An 18,338-nucleotide genomic window follows, 5' to 3' on the forward strand; every position below is an offset into this window, starting at 1 on the left:
GGACCTTGACATCTGTTAGTGTGGACTTGCCAATACCGTGGCATTGAGAGAGATAGTGGCATAAAGACACTAGAACCACAACCACATTCCTCATTTCCTCCTCATCCCAGGAGAAATAATACCATACACACGTTATCATTCAGAAAGTAAGTCACTCACAGCTACATGGTCCCACTGGCACGTGGAGTGGAGCTCTATGTCCAGGTCAGTGAAGTTGAAGAGGACCCGGTGACCTACATCCACTGAGATGGTCCAGGAACAGTCCACCGTGTTGGGGTAGTTGGCGGGGTAGTTGGGCGAGTGGATCTCTCCACTGGGGGCCTTGATCGGACCTCCACATCCTGGGGAGGAAGAGAGGAGAGGGGGGGAGGAAGCGGGATTTAGTGAAAACCTGTGTATTTGTGTGTATGTGCAGTACAGTATGTGTCTACAGCCCACTATCACCCACCTCCCTGGACCTCGACCCAGCTGGCATTGAACCCTCGGCCACTGACGTAGGGGTCAGACTTGAAGCGAACTGTGACCATGTTCCCTGTGCTGGAGACCTGGAGGGGGCTGGAGGTGGTGGTGCAGAGCTGGGCCAGCCTCGGGGCAGAAAGGTCAGGGCCTCCGTATACCTGTGGAAAGACAGGGGTTAGAGATGAAGGGTTAGAGGCTGGGGTTAAGAGGTATGGAAGATAGTTAAATGGTGGTGGTGGACAGAGAGCTGACAGGTCTGGACCAAGTGAAATGCTTGTGTTCCAAGCTCCAACAGCGCAGTAATATCTAACAATACACACTAATCTAAAAGTAAAATGATGGAATGAAGAATTATTGAAATATTAGCAGGAGCAATGTGCTAATGTTATGGGATGTATAGATATTATAGACAGTATGTCGATATAATATGTAGTATATCTGAAGAATACTTGGATAGAACAGTATATATACAGCAAAAGTTGAACTATAAATATATATATATATATGAAATAGGTAAAACAGTATGTAAACATTAAAGTGACCAGTGTTCCATTCAATACGTGTAGATGAAGGGGAGGAGACAGATTAAAGAGGGATTTTAATTTTGCCTTTAAGGGGTATGGTTGTAGGTGCCAGGCGCCCCGGTTTGAGTGTGTCAAGAACTGCAACACTGCTGGGTTTTTCACACTCAACAGTTTCCTGTGTGTATCAAGAATGGTCCAGCACCCATAAGACATCCAGCCAATTTGACACGACTGTGGAAAGCATTGGAGTCAACATGGGCCAGTATCCCTGTGGAACACTTTCGACACCTTGTAGATTCCAAGCCCCGACGAATTAAGGCTTTTCTGTGGGCAAAAGGGGATGCAACACAATATTAGGAAGTTGTTCCTAATGTTTTGTACACTCAGTGTACATACAACCTAATGTAGCAACAAAGGGCCATTGAAGGGAACAAAGACCCTACAGAATGCATATTCGGACTGTCACTGCATAGTTAGAGCTGAGGTTATCACTTAACTATATTGATATCCTTGTCTATGCTCATTTGTCTGGTTTAAAAATAGGACATATGGGAATCAAATTAGCTAATTGTCAGACCATCCTTTAAATGTGTTGCTGGACTACAGACGGTTTCCTCAACAACAAACATCTTTGGTCAGTTACAGGACAGGAAGAAGCAGCTGATAACCACATGATGATGAAGTGACATTTGTGGGACGTTAGGGTGTGGCACTAGCCTTTGGGATTGTGGGTAGTTTGGCAGTGCTCGGGGCTAGTCCAGCATTGGCGGCAGTTGGACCAGATAAAGGCCAGCTAGCTAGCTCCCTAAGCTGTGATTTCCAGGTCATTTCTGCCCCACTGGCTCCATTCACTGTTCTGTCTAGTGGAAGTCAGCATTCCACTGGCATGAGCTACTCTGCGCTAGGCCCTCTGGGTACAGCTAGCACAGGAGGGAGCACAACACAACTCTGGCATACACCACGCAGAATCAAACACACACTCCCTAAGACCCACACCAACACACACATTAACACACCACACACATTACCTCCAGTACGTCATAGTTGCAGTCAGGGTGGTACTCCACATCAAACTCATAGATGGTAATGGTGATGCTGCTTCCTGTGGCAGTCTGAATGTACCAGAAACACTCTCTGTTGTCGGGGTATCTGTTGGGGTATCCTGGGCTGTTGAAGGAACCCGTGGGACCAGACAGATCCCCACCACAACCTGTAGGGGGCCACACTGAGTCAGTGAGACTGATGGAGACAAGGAGTCCCACTAATCTCTCCTTTAACCTGAAGTGTATACTTGCTCACCACTTCCCACATATCTAAAAGCATTGGATTGTTGAAGCTATGGGCTAGTTGGCGTTTCCACCATATTTGCTATACCAGTCCTTTCAAATCATTGAAGAGAAGTGAACAAGTGCAAGATGGGAGGAAAGAGGAAATTGGGCCACAGTGATAGAAAAGATGAAAGAGATGCTGGTTAGTGTTGGTCACAGAGACTAATCATGACAAAAATCCACCTGTCATTAAGGTGTGTAATTTCATACAGTGTTTATACAGTTGAATACCAACTAAACAGATCCTGTCCATACTGTATGAGGTGTTACCATACTACACCAATATAATTAAACAGAACAATTGACCTCTGGTAGGGGGCAACAAACTAGATCATCGACATGTTCCTGCAAAAGTCATGCTGTTGTCACAATATTAAACATGAACAAGATTACCATGATGATAACACGTTCACATGAGTTGGCAACGCACCATTAACCAAACAGATGCATATTCCCCAAAACCTTGACTGCCAGAGCATGTCCTATTTTCCCATAAAGACACATGGACCTCACTAAACACTTCACACGGATGTGTGTATACAGGGCTTGGAAGATCCTAGTGGGCTCAACATAGGAGGCTAACGACGTTGGGAGTCCAGGTAAAGAATGAGGGGTGGTGCAGCTCTGTTGGTGTTATTGTGTGGCGGTCGGACTGGGGCAGAGATAGAGGGCTTATTCACAGAGAACGAGATCAGTTCTGAGATACATGTGGAGGGAGAGAGGGCAGAAAGTCAGGAAGCTAATAGTCAAATTCTAGGAGACTCAGGGAGAAGCTGCCAGCCTGACATTTTTTACTGGTAAAGATAGAAGGAACGGAGGCCAGGCTGAAAGCTACAGAGGAGGAGCTAAGCAGCTAGGAGTTTACAGTGCCTGTCCTACAGACTGAGATCAAAGGTATCAATTAATAGACTATTTAACCTGTTAGACATGTTATTTTTTTCTTAAAAAAATAAATAAATGATTCAAAATTGGCTGATTCATAAACTGAGCTCACCTTAACTCTCTGCTGTTTTGTCCATTATTGTTAAGGTCTGTCATTTCTCAAACGATGGCCCTTAAAACACTTCTACTTACAATACAATAGCTCAAGCATTGGAGTTGAGTGCCAGCGTGAGGCAGGTGGAGCCTAGTTAAGTCTGAAAGTGTGCTAAAGCTTACATCCCAACTGAGCACCACAGTGGTTGAGCTCTGGGACTTGAAGGCCAGACTGACAGGGGCTGAGTCTACAGTGGCTACCCTATAGACAGTGAATGAAGATAATACGAAGTTCATAGAATTACACTATGCCCTTTCAATAATCTGTCTTGAGAGCTTTTCATTCTGAAAGCTTGCTAATCATATTTCTCCAGGTCTTACATCCCAACTGGGCATCACAGTGGCTGAGCTCAGGGACATGGAGAGGCAGGTGGGGGAGCTGAAGCAGAATGCAGGTAACATTGTTACCTGCATTCTACAATCTCATTTACAGAGTCGGTGGTCATGACAGTTATTTTATCTAAAGATTGTCAGTATCATTTCCATTCCGAATCGTACAGTATTATCCAGAGCATACAAGCTGTCAAATGATGATTTAGGAATGTTATTAATTATCTGTATATTATCAATACGTTCATTAATTTCATCAAATCATTTTAATGTTGAAAGGGTAAGCCTAACTTCCTTTCCCAATGTTTGGATGAAATATGCTAATACTGGAACTGTTCACTATAGTTTGTTACAGCATTTAACACGAGTGATAATAACACTCTGCATGTACCCTGGCCAAACCAAAGGCGGCATTCATAGCTGGACGAGGTGTCGGGTACTTCGGACACCACCCTGATCTACAGCAAGATCTTCACCAACAACGGTTGACGCTTACAGCCTAGATACAGGTAATATTCACATAGTGATGAATGAAGACAACTGCATTATGGTCTATTGCATAACTTGTCTACATTAATCAACATCACTTCACATAATATCATATCTGCAATGCAGGCCGATCTTTTACGTCGCTGATGAAAAATGGTCAATTACTTGTAACTTCTAAGGGAAACAGCGCTGGCGACTGGGCTAGTGTATCTAATGGGATCACTGTGCAGTTGGAGGAAGGGAATGAGATCTATGTTTGTCTATGGGAATCTAGATGGGTCTATGACGATCAAGATCATTTCAGCAACATCAATGGCATCCTGCTATTCACTCAGTAAATCTCAGTGTTGTGGAATATAAATAAAAGCAGGGGACCGAATGGCTAGTGAACAATTTGTAAAAATGATACTGTATGTACACTGTATGTGTTGCAAATGTGAATGCAAATGTCCGTAATTGTGCAATGAAGAGCACAAACAATGAATCTGTAAACGACTGCGAGCTAATTACAACTCCTTCAATATTAACCAAATTGGAGTGTAATACTTGATAAAAAAATCAACAGGAATGTTGGCCTCTAAACTTTGTGGCATCTCTCATCTTCCATAAGCCTCTTACAGCTTTCCAGGTAGACTTGATCTAACTTTTCCTTTGGTGAAAAACATGACTAAGAACAATAGAGGGGGTATTTTCCCAGACTAGCTCTGTGTTGCAAATCATTGAATATCCCTGAAACATGGATTACTTTAAATTAGGTTGCCAAAGTACCAATCCAACACTTTGGTAAATAAGGATGCAGCTGGAGCAGTGAGAAAAAAGGATGAAATGGAACAAAATTAGGAGTGTATTTTATGACAAATGCATATTCTTCCACAAGCAGTCACATTTGACAATTTCTCTTGCCAATTCCCTCCATTCAGTCGTATACTAAATCATTCAACACAGAGCACTTTGGCTGTACTTTAGGCCTATTTACAAGGAATCGTCCAGTAACACTGGGTGTTTGGGCCAGGCCCTTTCCTATGTGGGAGTGAGGGCAGGGGGAGTTCCCAGAGTTGTTTGGGAAAAAAGTGAAAAGTAGGAACAGATGACATCATAATGGAACACAGCAGTAAGAGGAAGGGGGGGGGGGCGTGGTATTTGTGGTCCCTCTCCGATCTAGCTAGTAAAACGTGATATTCATACTAACAGTCAGACCTGGTTTTAAATACTATTTGAAATATTTGCTCTAGCTTACCTGCAGTGCCAGATGGGCGGGTTTTTCTGGTCAAAAGTACTGCACTATGAAGGGAATAAGGTGCCATTTTGGACACAGCCAGTTTGTTGTGTAAGGTTATTATGGTTCTATTACTTATAGTCGTATTGTGATTGTGTTGTGGTACAAGAGTTAGTTGTTGTTGTGTTTGTGGTCTCACCGTTCTGGTACCAGAGCATCTGGAAGCCCGTCATGGCAATTGAGGAGTCAGTGTGGAACACCATATGAAGGGAGGAGCTAGTGGTGGTGTTAGCTGGAGGGGGCGTGTTCCCACAGTACGAGCCAATCAGAGGGGCTTGATCGTTGGGACCATTGTACAGCTGGGGGAAATATCAAGACAGGTTAGGAACTGTTAGCTATTCTGAGAAAACTTAATAAATATTAGAATAATGCTACAAATACAAGCATACACATATTTGGCTAGCTTCACGGGACTTCAGAGCTACAGGAAATGTATATAAATTCACAAATTTACTAATAACCTGAAAAATGGCTTCCTATTGAAAACATGTTTAGTATAGTGGTGAGGTGGTGACAATGCAACAATAAGCTCCATTGTCTTGGCATGGTGTATTCTTATGTAACGGACCAGAACAGAGAGAGGGGAGGAGAGAGAAGATGAGATGAATGAATCCTGACATATTCTGAGGCCTGAAAGGGAGGTGGAAACTGGGGGGAGGGTCTAATCTAAGATGGTCAGTGCCTTCAGAAAGTATTCACACTCCTTGAATTCCTCCACATTTTGTTGTGTTACAGCCTGAATTTAAAATGGATTAAATAGAGCTTTTGTGTCACTCGCTTACAAACAATGCCCCTAATGTCAGTGGAATTATTAATTAAAAATGAAAAACTAAATATTCAACCCCTTTGTTATTGCAAGCCTAAATAAATTCAGCAGTAAAAAAAAGGGGAATAAGCTTTGTCGTGCCCTCTTTACGACTGTCCTGGTGTGTTTGGACCATTCTAGTTTGTTGGCGATGTGGACACAAAGGAACTTGAAGCTCTCAACCTGCTCCACTACAGCCCTGTCGATGAGAATTGGGGAGTGCTCAGTCCTCCTTTTCCTGTAGTCCACAATCATCTCCTTAGTCTTGGTTACGTTGAGGGATAGGTTGTTATTCTGGCACCACCCGGCCAGGTCTCTGACCTCCTCCCTATAGGCTGTCTCGTCGTTGTCGGTGATCAGGCCTACCACTGTTGTGTCGTCTGCAAACTTAATGATGGTGTTGGAGTAGTACCTGGCCAAGCAGTCGTGTAATAGTGTATAATAGAGTATAATAATACGTGTTTAACAGTCTTTTTTAATGACTACCTCATCTCTATAACCCGAACATACAGTTATTTGTAAGGTCTCTCAGTCGAGCGATACATTTCAAACACAGATTCAACCACAAAGACCAGGGAGGTTTTCCGACAGCTCGCAAAGGGCACCTACTGGTAGATGGGTAAAAGCAGACACTGAATATCCCTTCGAGCATGGTGAAGTTATTCATTACACTTTGGATGGTGTATCAATACCCCCAGTCACTACAAAGATACAGGCGTCCTTCCTAACTCATTTGCCAGAGAGGAAGGAAAGCGCTCAGGGATTTCACCATGAGGCCAATGGTAACTTTAAAACAGTTACAGAGTTTAATGGTTGTAGTAGGAAAAAACTGGACAATAACCTAAAACACAAGGCCAAACATACACTGGAGTTACTTACCAAGACGACATTGAATGTTCCTGAGTGGCCTAGTTACAGTTTGACATAAATCTATGGCAACAATTGAAAATGTTTGTCTAGCAATGATCAACAACCAACATGACAAAGCTTGAAGAACTGAGACAGATGTCTCAAGTTGAGGGAGCGTGCAACTGGCCCACTGACTGCAGAAATGTCCACCAAAGCTGTTGCCAGAGAATTGAATGTTCCTTTCTCAGCCATAAGCCACCTCCAATGTCATTTTAGAGAATTTGGCAGTACGTCTGACAGGCCTCACAACTGCAGACCACGTGTATGGTGACGTGTGGGTGAGCGATTTGCTGATGTCAACGTTGTGAAAAAGATTGGATCGATGTGTGCGACAGCATGTTCCAGTTTCCAGCAACTTTGCACAGCCATTGACGAGTGGGACAACATTCCACAGGTCACAATCAACAGCCTGATTAACTCTATGCGAAGGAGATGTGTTCTATGACTCCTATGCGCCTAAAAACTCACCAAATTCACTGAGAATACATTACATAGGATGAAGAAACAACACTCCGAGCCACAGCTCCATACTACTTGTCAGACATCCTCTTTCTTGTGCTTTTTGAGGTGAAACGAGCCAATAGCTATCACAGACTCCGGACTTGTGGTTAGAATTGAAGAGGCAGTCCATAAGCGCAGACAAAGGATATCAAGGATCTGGAAAGATTCTGTATGGAGGAATGTTCTAAGATCCCTCCCAATGTATTCTCCAATCTCATATTTTTTTAAATAAAAAGGCTCATTGTCATTATCCTCGCAATTGGTGATTTGCAACAAGGTTATTGTTCCCTCAGTTACAATCAACATTATTGGAGAGCACAATGTCATGACAATCTTCATGAGACATTTCTGTTTTGTACACTGAAAATTATGAAATGTTTGGCATACCTTTTGACCAGGGCCCATAGGGGTGTCATTTGGGCCACACAGTGCACTTTGAGTTAAATACTTAGACTGGCACCATAAAGTTGCAGGACTGTGGAATAGAGTATAGGCAACAAAAACAGTGGTGAGGTCAGCCTAGCCAAATAGAGGGGCAGCAGGAGGAGGTGAATTACCAGTCTCCAGGAAATCTAGACCCACACAGAATGAGTCTATTTAACTACAGGAGCCCATGATGTCATCCATGTGTGCTGGGGTTGTCATGGTGACCAGGGGGCCAGTTGAAAACAGCACTATTTTGTTTCCACAAAGACATTTATTTCCAGTGAGTGAGTTAGATGAAGAGCCATAGAACTCACTTGTATTATTTAAGCCATGAAAGGCCAGCCTTGTAGCATGTTCTAAGAAATTAGGTCTTCCTTGAAAATCATGTCAAAAGGAACCCCTGAAGAAAACCTGTGAGAACTTGTGCAGATCACAGGAAACTGTCTATCAACTACTTTCCATGCAGGCTTCAACCACATTCTATTTCAGCTCAGTCGAGGACACTAGTAACTATCGTACAGAGGAGAGAGAGCTGAAATCCAACTTCTCACTAAGAAATATATTTAAAAAATTGCATCAAAACTCACACCTATCAGGTAATGTCAAAAGTGTTGATGCATGTAGTGAGAACCAGTCACGGTGTACACTATCTCCAGAGTATAAGCAGAGTCAGAGGTCCATCTGTCTCCTGCTCCCTGTCCATGTGGTGAGTCAGTAGAGCACAGCAGAGGAAACTGATACTTCCTCCCAGAATTGAATAGGCCAACCCATCACCCATGACTACTAACACGCAACACTAATCACATGAAGGGGGTTCTGACCTCCTGACCTGACCTGACGATGTCTTTCCTGGAGTGGTCATCTAGGAGAACAGAAAACTCAGGCCAGGTCAACAGGGATCAGTTTCAACCTCTATCATTTAGATCTATCCAACATTTTATGATGGTACGCTGATTAAAGTTCATTAAACCACACTCACATTATCTTGCACTGTTTCCCAAAGGGCGCCACCCACCTTGACGTAGTCAAAACTACAGACACTGCTCCCCTCCAGGTCAAAGGTCATGAAGGTGTAGTTGATGGTGTTGCCCATGGAGGCCTGGATGGTCCAGCTACACAGGGAGTTGTGGGGGTAGGTGTTGGGGTAGTTCAGAGACTCAATCTGCCCACGCGCCTGGTTGGCGATCAGCACACCTTGACAGTCTAAGGAAGACAGAGAGTGAGGTCATAGTAATGGGATTTAGTCAATTTAGCAGTATTCAATTTACTAGATTTCATGGTGATATATTTGCTTGTTACCTAAATATATTCCAATATTAAATGGAAAATGAACTAAATGCACATTGTGTTTTTGGACAGAAATGTCAAGCTTAAGCATGAGAGCCAACAAAAAGGCAGACATTGTACTTTTCAACTGAGAGTCAAACTGAAACTGAGATTTTTCCAGGAATAACTAAATAAAGTTTCAGAGCAGAGCTGACCTCTCTGTATAAACCTAAGTGACAATTAGTGTTCAAGGGACAGAATGAGAACATGAGTCCAGGGCCAAATTGGAAAGCGGTGTTACAGAAACAAAACAAGATAGAGTTCACTAAGAGTGACCTCTTGTCCTTTCAGCATGACTTCCAGAAAGCCCATTTGACAAGACTGACAATAAGAACAAAAGCCAGTCCCCACTCTGACATTCTTTTGTAGTGCGAGTACCTCTGGCAACTCAGTCTCCTCACCTCTCGAATCTCAAGAGTGCGTTCCCTAACCCAATTTCCATGGAAACCAAACAAAAGGCACCCTGGGATACCACTGTAAGCCACTTAGGCATGGTACGGCATGAACTGCAGTAAGGTTCACTGTATCTCAAGATTCAAACGTAACTATGTCAAAGTAAACGTGTACAAATTGGATAACAAGAAAGTAAAATGGAACCCACAAAATCAACATGAGCGTACCAGCTCAAGCAGCAAACAGAGATGGCTGAATGTCTTTGGAAAGCCAGATGGCTTATAATCACCCAACAGCTCCATTAGGACACATTGACACATCATTTACATGGAGTGGCTACAGGGGAGGTATATTTGTGTAAAGCTAGACTCGTGTGTGTGTGTGTGTGTGGTGTGTGGTGTGTGTGTGTGATAGATGCTCACTGGTTGTATACATGGCCACGAAGCCTCCAGCTGCGACGACACTGTCTGTGCGTAGTTTCACATAGAGCTCACTCCTACTGGAGTTGATTGGGGCAGGCAACTGAGACCCACACAGGTTGGCCAGCTGTGGAGCATTAGTGCTGTTCCCATCGTACACCTACGGACAGACGGGCGGACAGATGGGCAGGCAGGCAGGCAGACAGACATTTTGTTAGATATCGAAAGGGGCAAGGGATATGCTTTTCTTTCAGCAACGTCATGAACACATATTGTCTCTCGTGTTCAATTTCAGTTTGTACTGACTGACTGTTATGTGGGTGTGATAACCTTGAACAGTGCTCTGTACTCACGGCCAGGTAGTCATATGTACAGCTGGTGCTGGATTCCAGATCGAAGTCACCAAAGCTGAGAGTGATCAGGCTCCCAGCGCCGGCCTTGATCAGCCAGTAGCACTCAGCGTTAGTGTGGTAGGGTAGGGGGTAGTTAGGAGAGGAGAACCCTCCTGAACTGGTGGTCAGAGTACCTCCACAGCCTAGGTTGGGAAAGGGCAATAACAAAAGAAGAGGAATAGGAGGAGAGAGGTACAAACAGAGGGATGGAGTTAAGATTCTGAGTAGTTAAAGTATAGTACATTTTATGGTATGTATCACAATACCTGTTGAAGATGATGCTAATGAAATAGACATTTCTCCCACACACCCACCTGTCTGCGTGCCATCCCAGTGTGCCCTGAAGCCAGGGAAGGTGACAGAGGAGTCAGAACGGAACATGAGCCACAGGCGGTTGCTATGTGACACTATCATTGGAGGCCTCTGGTTGGAGCAGAACTTGCCAATCAGAGGAGAGGTTTCATAACCGCCATCTCTGTGGGACAGAGAGAACCGTGGGAGATACAAATAGTGGCATTTAAGTTGCTGGCTATATTAACAGCTTTTGTCTCGTCACGCTTGCTGTCATAGTTCTCATTTGATTCTAATCACATTATTGTACATTGGTTTCACAGTCACTCACTTTGACCTGGTTTTTCTTGCCTGGCTAGCTACTAATTACACCAAAATGACTGCTCAAGTGAAATTGAATCATACAACTGACAGACATCCTCCTGTAACAGCTGAATAAGATCAGGCTCATTATGACTGGGTGCTCACCTGATCTCTACATAGTCGAAAGCACAGTTGGGTGGTGAGCCCTCCATATTAAAGTCAGTGAAGTTGAGCATGATCTGCATGTTGACCCCAACAATGATCTTATAGATACACTGGCGGTTGGTGGGGTAGTTACTGGGAAAGTTAGGAGAGCTGAGTTCTCCTGTAGGGGAGGTGAACGTTTCACTACAGTCTGGGGAAGACATGAGAGGAATATGATTTAGTGAATATGAGGGGAAAGAGATGGGGTTAACATAAGGGTAGTCTTGCAGTACCAGACCTCAACACCAAATTCTCCTTCGAGTGGAGTTGAGGAATAAGGGGGGAATGTTGTGTGCAGTAAATTACAGTACCATTATTCAAGCAAGAGGCAAAGCATTGGTCGAACTCGGATATAATCTTCTACTTTACTACTGCCATCTTTTCTGTTTGTTTTCTTGCTTTGTTTCGGTTATTTTGTTACAAAAGGTTTGAACCCCCTCTAACCCTGATATCTCATCTACTTTATGGGAAGTAATTTTCTATTTTTCTGTTAATTTGAATTCTTGATGTTGTCGAGGGTAACAGTACTCGTAGTGGCGGTGATTTTCTCTTCCTAACCCTCATATATCACACATTTTATGTGACTTTTTCTGTGAATGAATGCGTTATTGGGGGGGGTTGTAAATGGAAATAGCGGTTGCCAAGGGTAACCGTAATGTTTCTTGTTGCTGAGGGTAACCGTACCGGTGGTGGCATCGATGGAGACATAGTTGGCAGAGAAGCCTTCGGTTGCTAGGCTGATGTCGGAGACAAAGAGGACAGTCATCAGGTTGTCTGTGCTGGTCAGAGAGGGAGGGACAGACCGACCGCAGTACCTGGAAAGAGATAGGCCAGATGCGGGGGGAAAAAAACTGTCATTCTTTCCCAAACAATAAACCTGATCACTCACCAACAGAAGTTAACTGCAGTTTGAGTTGACGTCGAGTTGGAGTAAATTATCACGAGAGTGAATCACTTCTAGAGCGCATATTCACTTTGAATCTTGCCAATGTTCACACACATTAAAATTATTTAGGGTAATCACCATATTGCCACAGGTTCTTAAAACACCTTGACATGGGTTTGTTTGCGTGTACTGTACTCTACCTGCCAAGCTTGGTCCCAGTCGCCACAGTGCCATTGTCATACACCTCCACGTAGTCATAGTTACAGCTGATGTGGAACTCCATGTTGAAGGAGGTGAAGGACAGGCGGATGAGGTTGCCTGGGGCGACAGAGATGTACCAGGTGCAGTTGGCTCCATGGGGGTAGTTGTTGGGATGGCCAGGGCTGGTGAGGGAGCCCGATGGGGCATTAAGAGTAGCGCCACAACCTGGCATCGTGGTATCAAACAGGGAAACAGGCTCAATATTACTATTCTTTTTACACCTCATTCATAGTCAACACAATTCATATTTTTTGAAATATTATACAGAGACAAAGGATTTGTCCCAGGACACATAGGCTCACAGATACCACTCACTGACAACACATACACACTACTAGATACTTGAGCTTTAAGTTAAGGCAGAATAAACTACATATCTTATGAGTGCCAGGGGCTTACCCTCCATAGCAGAGTCGTAGGCTGCGGTGAAGCCGTGGTTGGAGACAGACGAGTCAGTCTTGAAGCGGATGTACATGGACCTCTGGGTGGACTGGAGCATGGCTGGCATGGTGTTGCCACAGTATGTACCAATCAGAGGAGAGCTCACCGTGGAGCCGTCCCTTACCTGGGGGGGGGGGGGGGAAGAAAGAAAGAGAGAGAGAGAAAGAAAGAGAGAAAGAAAGAAAGAGAGTGAGAGAGAGAGGCAGAAAGGAGAGAGAGAGAGAAAGAAATAGAGAGAAAGGAGAGAAAGAAAGAGAGAAAGAAAGTGAGAGAGAGAGAACGAAAGGAGAGAGAGCGAGAAAGAAAGAAATAAAGAAAGAACATTTTGCATGAGGGTCTGCTATACAAATTGATGGAAAGTGGTGTTGGGGATTAAACATAGGATATTATAAAATACATGTATACAAACAACAAGTGTGCGGTTAAAACTGGCAAAACAACACACACATTTCTTTCCACAAGGCCTTAGGGTGAGACAGGGATGCAGCTTAAGCCCCACTCTCTTCAGCATATATACTGACTAGTACAAGGGTTCTAGAACAGTCTGCAGCACCCTGCCACATCCTACTAGAATTTGAAGTAAAATGTCTACTGTTTGCTGATTATCAGGTGCGTCTGTCCCCAACCAAGGAGGGTCTACAGCAGCACCTAGATCTTCTGCACAGATTCTGTCAGACCTGGGCCCTGACAGTAAATCTCAGTAAGACAAAAATAATGGTGTTCCAAAAAAGGTCCAGTTGCCAGGACCACAAAAAACAAATCCCATCTAGACACCGTTGCCCTAGAGCACACAAAAACCGATACATATCTCATCCTAAACATTGGCGCCACAAGTAACTTCCACAAAGCTGTGAAGGATCTAAGAGACAAGGCAAGAAAGGCCTTCTATGTCATCAAAAGGAACATAAAATTTTACATACCAATTAGGATCTGGCAAAAAATACTTGAATCGGTTATGGAACCTATTGCCCTTTATGGTGGTGAGGTCTAGGGTCCTCTCACAAATCAAGAATTCACAAAATGGGACAAACACCAAACTGAGACTGCATGCAGAATTCTGAAAAAATATCCTCCGTGTACAACGTAAAACACCAAATAACGCATGCAGAGGAGAATTAGACCGATACCCACAATTTATCAAAATACAGAAAAGAGCTGTTAAATTCTACAACCACCTAAAAAGAAGCGATTCTCAACCCTTCCATAACAAAGCCATCACCTACAGAGAAATAAACCTGGAGAAGAGTCCCCTTAACAAGCTGGTCCTGGGGCTCTGTTCACAAACACAAACAGACCCCACAGAGCCCCAGGACAACAACACAATTAGACCCAACCAAATCATGAGAATAATTACTTGACACACTGGAAAGAATTTACCAAAAAAACCTGAGCAAACTAGAATGCTATTTGGCCCTACAGTGGCAGAATTCCTGACTACTGTGACTGACCCAAAATTAAGGAAATATTTACTATGTACATACTCAGTGAGCATAGCCTTGCTATTGAGAAAGGCCACTGAAGGCAGACCTGGCTGTCAAAAGAAGACAGGCTATGTGCACACTGCCCACAAAATGAGGTGGAAACTGAGCTGCACTTCCTAACCTCCGGCCAACTGTATGACCATATTAGAGACATATATTTCCCTCAGATTACACAGACCCAAGATTTGTGACCTGTTGCCACAGACCAGTTACACGTGGTCTGCCACTGCGAGGACGATCAGCTGTCCGTCCTGTCTCCCTGTAGCGCTGTCGTAGGCGTATCACAGTATGGACATTGCAATTTATTGCTCTGGACCACATCTGCAGTCCTCATGCCTCCTTGCAGCATACCTAAGGCACGTTCATGCAGATGAGCAGGGACCCTGGGCATTTTTCTTTTGGTGTTTTTCAGAGTCAGTAGAAAGGCCTCTTTAGTGTCCTAGGTTTTCATAACTGTGACCTTGATTGCCTACCGTCTGTAAGCTGTTAGCGTCTTAACGACCGTTCCACAGGTGCACGTTCATTAATTGTTTATGGTTCATTGAACAAGCATGGGAAACAGTGTTTAAACCCTTTACAATGAAGATCTGTGAAGTTATTTGGATTTTTACAAATTATCTTTGAAAGACAGAGTCCTGAAAAAGGGATGTTTCTTTTTTGCTGAGTTTATGTTTCCCATAAACTAAAACCAAAAAAGCCCCTTAAATTGAAATTGAGAGAGACAGAAAGAAAGAAAGAAAGAGAGAGAGAGGTGACGCTTATATCAGGTCACCTCGTCTCTTTAGAAATGTTTGTGTATGTAATGACAACAATAGTAAATATATATATGTACATTTTGATTTAACACTTTTTTGGTTACTACATGATTCCATATGTGTTATTATTCTACAATGTAGAAAATAATAAAAATAAAGAAAAACCCTGGAATGAGTAGGTGTCCAAACTTTTGACTGGTACTGTATATTCATTGGCAATGTTTGACAATCAGAGGCAGAATTCAAGAATGAAAGGCTGGAGTGAATTTTGAATACCTCAACAAAGTCATATACACAGGAGCCACTCTCGATGTCGAAGGTGAGGAAGTTGAGGGTGACAACGTAGCCCTGTGGTTGGTTGATGACCCACTCACACTCCTTGTTGTGGGGGTAGGCATCAGGGTGGTAGGGGGACCGGATCTGACCCGTCCCAGAGAAGGTGCCACCACAGCCTGGGAAAGAGGGAACTCCATTGAGACAATTCTAGATGGCTATGCACAAACTAATTGGAAAAGGAGGTCAAGTTAATTCAATCTAATGGACTTCAAACCAGTTGCCAGATGATGAAAATTAACTGTAAGGACCTGTAAGAGAGCCTGCTTAATGACAAAACTGTAAATGTTCTTTTGGCTGAGATCACCATACACGACTGTTACACTTCACATATTGTATATGCAAATACGGAGCGAAGAGAACCAGCATTGGGAATCACACTGGATATTTATCCCAGGCCTTGACACTAAGTAGCCCAGTCTGACAGGCCATTTCCAGGTGCAGAAGATGGAGTGGAGGGTGGGCCATTAAAGTGCACACACACACACACACACACACTATTCACGGTGAGCGTCAAGAGTGTGTTTAATCACCAGAGATTGCCAATGCCGCAGGTAGACTTAAGGTTCAATAAGAGAGGTAGAGAACATTGAAGAGAACACCACTATGTCAATAACTCAATTTCGCTGATGTAACTTCAGTCTCTCGAGCAGCTGTTAAATAACATACAGGCCAGGCATACAGACATATGAGATGGCCACACACACACACAGAACTGCATGGTGGGGGAGGGGGCAGAAGAAGCTGAATACACAACCCTTTTAATCCTTCACATAAAACCCTCACACTTTTAATAAGCTCTGCGAGGCAGCTGTGCTGAAATGTGATTACTACAGAGGTAGAGATCAGGGAGACGTGAGATTTTAACTGCTTAGAGACCTAGTGAGAAGCACTATATGGATGCAGTACATTATCAGTACCCCTATATGTCACCAGGTCATGATTTTTTGGCATATCTGAAGAGCTTGTGGTTTGTCACTGTTGGAGTTTGCCAGTGACAAGACGGTGAAAAGATAGTGTTTTGCCACTGGTGTGGTTAGACAGCGCTTGTGTTTCTCACCGACTTCGTATGTGGCCCTGAACCCGGCCCGGGTGATTGATCCGTCAGACTTGAAGCGGATCCAGAGAGCATTGGAGGAGGACAGGATGGGTGCAGGGATGGTATCGCCACAGTACTTCCCAATCAGAGGGCCTGTCTCTGTGGGACCATCACGGACCTGGGAAACACAACCAGGAGAGTCAAACACGAACAATGTTACGAGGACACAGAGATACAGGTAAACACATCATAGCTAATCCCCCTCCCAGAGACAAAGCACCTTGACACCACCAACAATCTCAATCACAAACACACACATGCACACACATAGTTTTGTATTGCTATCCTTGTGGGGACCAAAGAATTTATTCCCATCCAAAATCTTTTTTCCTTAACCCCAAACCCTTAACCTAACCATAACCCTAACCTTACCCCCCAAACTCCTAACCCTAAAACTATACCTAACAGTAATGCCTAACCCTAACCTTAATTCTAATCCTAAACCTAACCTAGCATTTTTCATTGTGGGGACTGGGAAATTGTCCCCAAATGTCTGAATTTCTTTGTTTTACTATCCCTGTGAGGACTTCTGGTACCCACAAGGATAGTTAAACAAAAACACACACACTACTGTACCTCCACATAGTCAAACACACAACCGCTGTGGGACTCCAAGTCCACATGGGTGAAGTTGAGCGAGACAAACTCATTGGCCGGCAGACGGATGATGTAGACACACTGGCGGTTGTGGGCGTAGTTATTGGGCCAGTTGGGGGAGATGATGATGCCCTCGCTCTCTGTAAAGGTTCCTCCACAACCAGGGTCAGCTAGAACAGAGAGAGCCGGACACATGACCTTCAGTTCTAGAGGGAGATCCTTTAGAATAGCCTAGTCCCAGATCACTTTGGGATGTTTAGCCGACTCCTATGGTCATTTATGGAACGACCATAGGAATGAGCAAAACAGCACAAAGATCTGGGACCAAGAAAAGCTGCATACGACATTGCAAAACATGGAGAATCCTTGTAATAATCCTATCCTTATGAAAGGTCAGTTGTTAACAGTAGTTGATATGACAGATCTCTTACATGGAGAGGTGGTGTATGTGATGTGGAAGCCACGGTCAGAGTTAGAGAAGTCCGAGTGGAACCGGATCCATGCTGCAGGTCCCGTGGTCTGGATTGGGGCGGGAGACACATTGTGGCAGTACTTATCTAGAACCGGATCTTCTGGGAGGAGACCATCCCGAATCTAGAACACAGAACACAGAACCAAGGGCAGACAACCGTTACAGTAACAGACCTAGAACTTTCACAGTTGCGGATGAAAAGGAAAAATCTTAATATTCACATAATGTGTGGGGCTATAAATTTATATACATATATATTCCATAGCTGAAGGGACATGTTGCCATGGTGCCTGCCTCACCTCCAGGTAGTCATAGTTACAGTCAGGGTGGTTTTCCAGGCTGAGGGTTCCGAAGGCAAAGGTGATGAGCAGGCCGGGGGCCACGTCAACCGTCCAATAGCAGTCGCGGTTGGGAGGGTAGTTGCCGGGGTAACCAGGTGAGTTGATGTTACCGTAGTGTTCGGTCAACTCCCCGCCACATACTGGAGGTGGAACAAACAGGTACATATTGCAGTGAAGAGAGGACTGCACATGTGTAACACCTGACTAAGCTATTTCAGGTAGATTGCAAATAATACATTTTGTCTAGGTCTCTTGCTAACAC

General features: G+C 44.0%; 1 protein-coding gene across 1 annotated transcript in view; it reads right to left on the reverse strand.

Annotated features, from left to right (window-relative positions):
• cubn (cubilin (intrinsic factor-cobalamin receptor)) overlaps window positions 1-18,338 on the reverse strand; it is a 53,784-nt gene that overhangs the window by 28,442 nt on the left and 7,004 nt on the right. Inside the window, 17 exon segments of the mRNA XM_055881370.1 lie at window positions 160-341; window positions 449-617; window positions 2,012-2,193; window positions 5,581-5,740; window positions 9,098-9,285; window positions 10,224-10,380; window positions 10,574-10,755; window positions 10,927-11,087; window positions 11,372-11,561; window positions 12,095-12,225; window positions 12,497-12,722; window positions 12,957-13,122; window positions 15,511-15,686; window positions 16,628-16,784; window positions 17,243-17,433; window positions 17,695-17,857; window positions 18,035-18,216. Coding sequence (XP_055737345.1) covers window positions 160-341; window positions 449-617; window positions 2,012-2,193; window positions 5,581-5,740; window positions 9,098-9,285; window positions 10,224-10,380; window positions 10,574-10,755; window positions 10,927-11,087; window positions 11,372-11,561; window positions 12,095-12,225; window positions 12,497-12,722; window positions 12,957-13,122; window positions 15,511-15,686; window positions 16,628-16,784; window positions 17,243-17,433; window positions 17,695-17,857; window positions 18,035-18,216 — 2,963 coding nt within the window.

Source organism: Salvelinus fontinalis, chromosome 25 (assembly GCF_029448725.1).
Source record: "Salvelinus fontinalis isolate EN_2023a chromosome 25, ASM2944872v1, whole genome shotgun sequence".
Taxonomy (NCBI): domain Eukaryota; kingdom Metazoa; phylum Chordata; class Actinopteri; order Salmoniformes; family Salmonidae; genus Salvelinus; species Salvelinus fontinalis.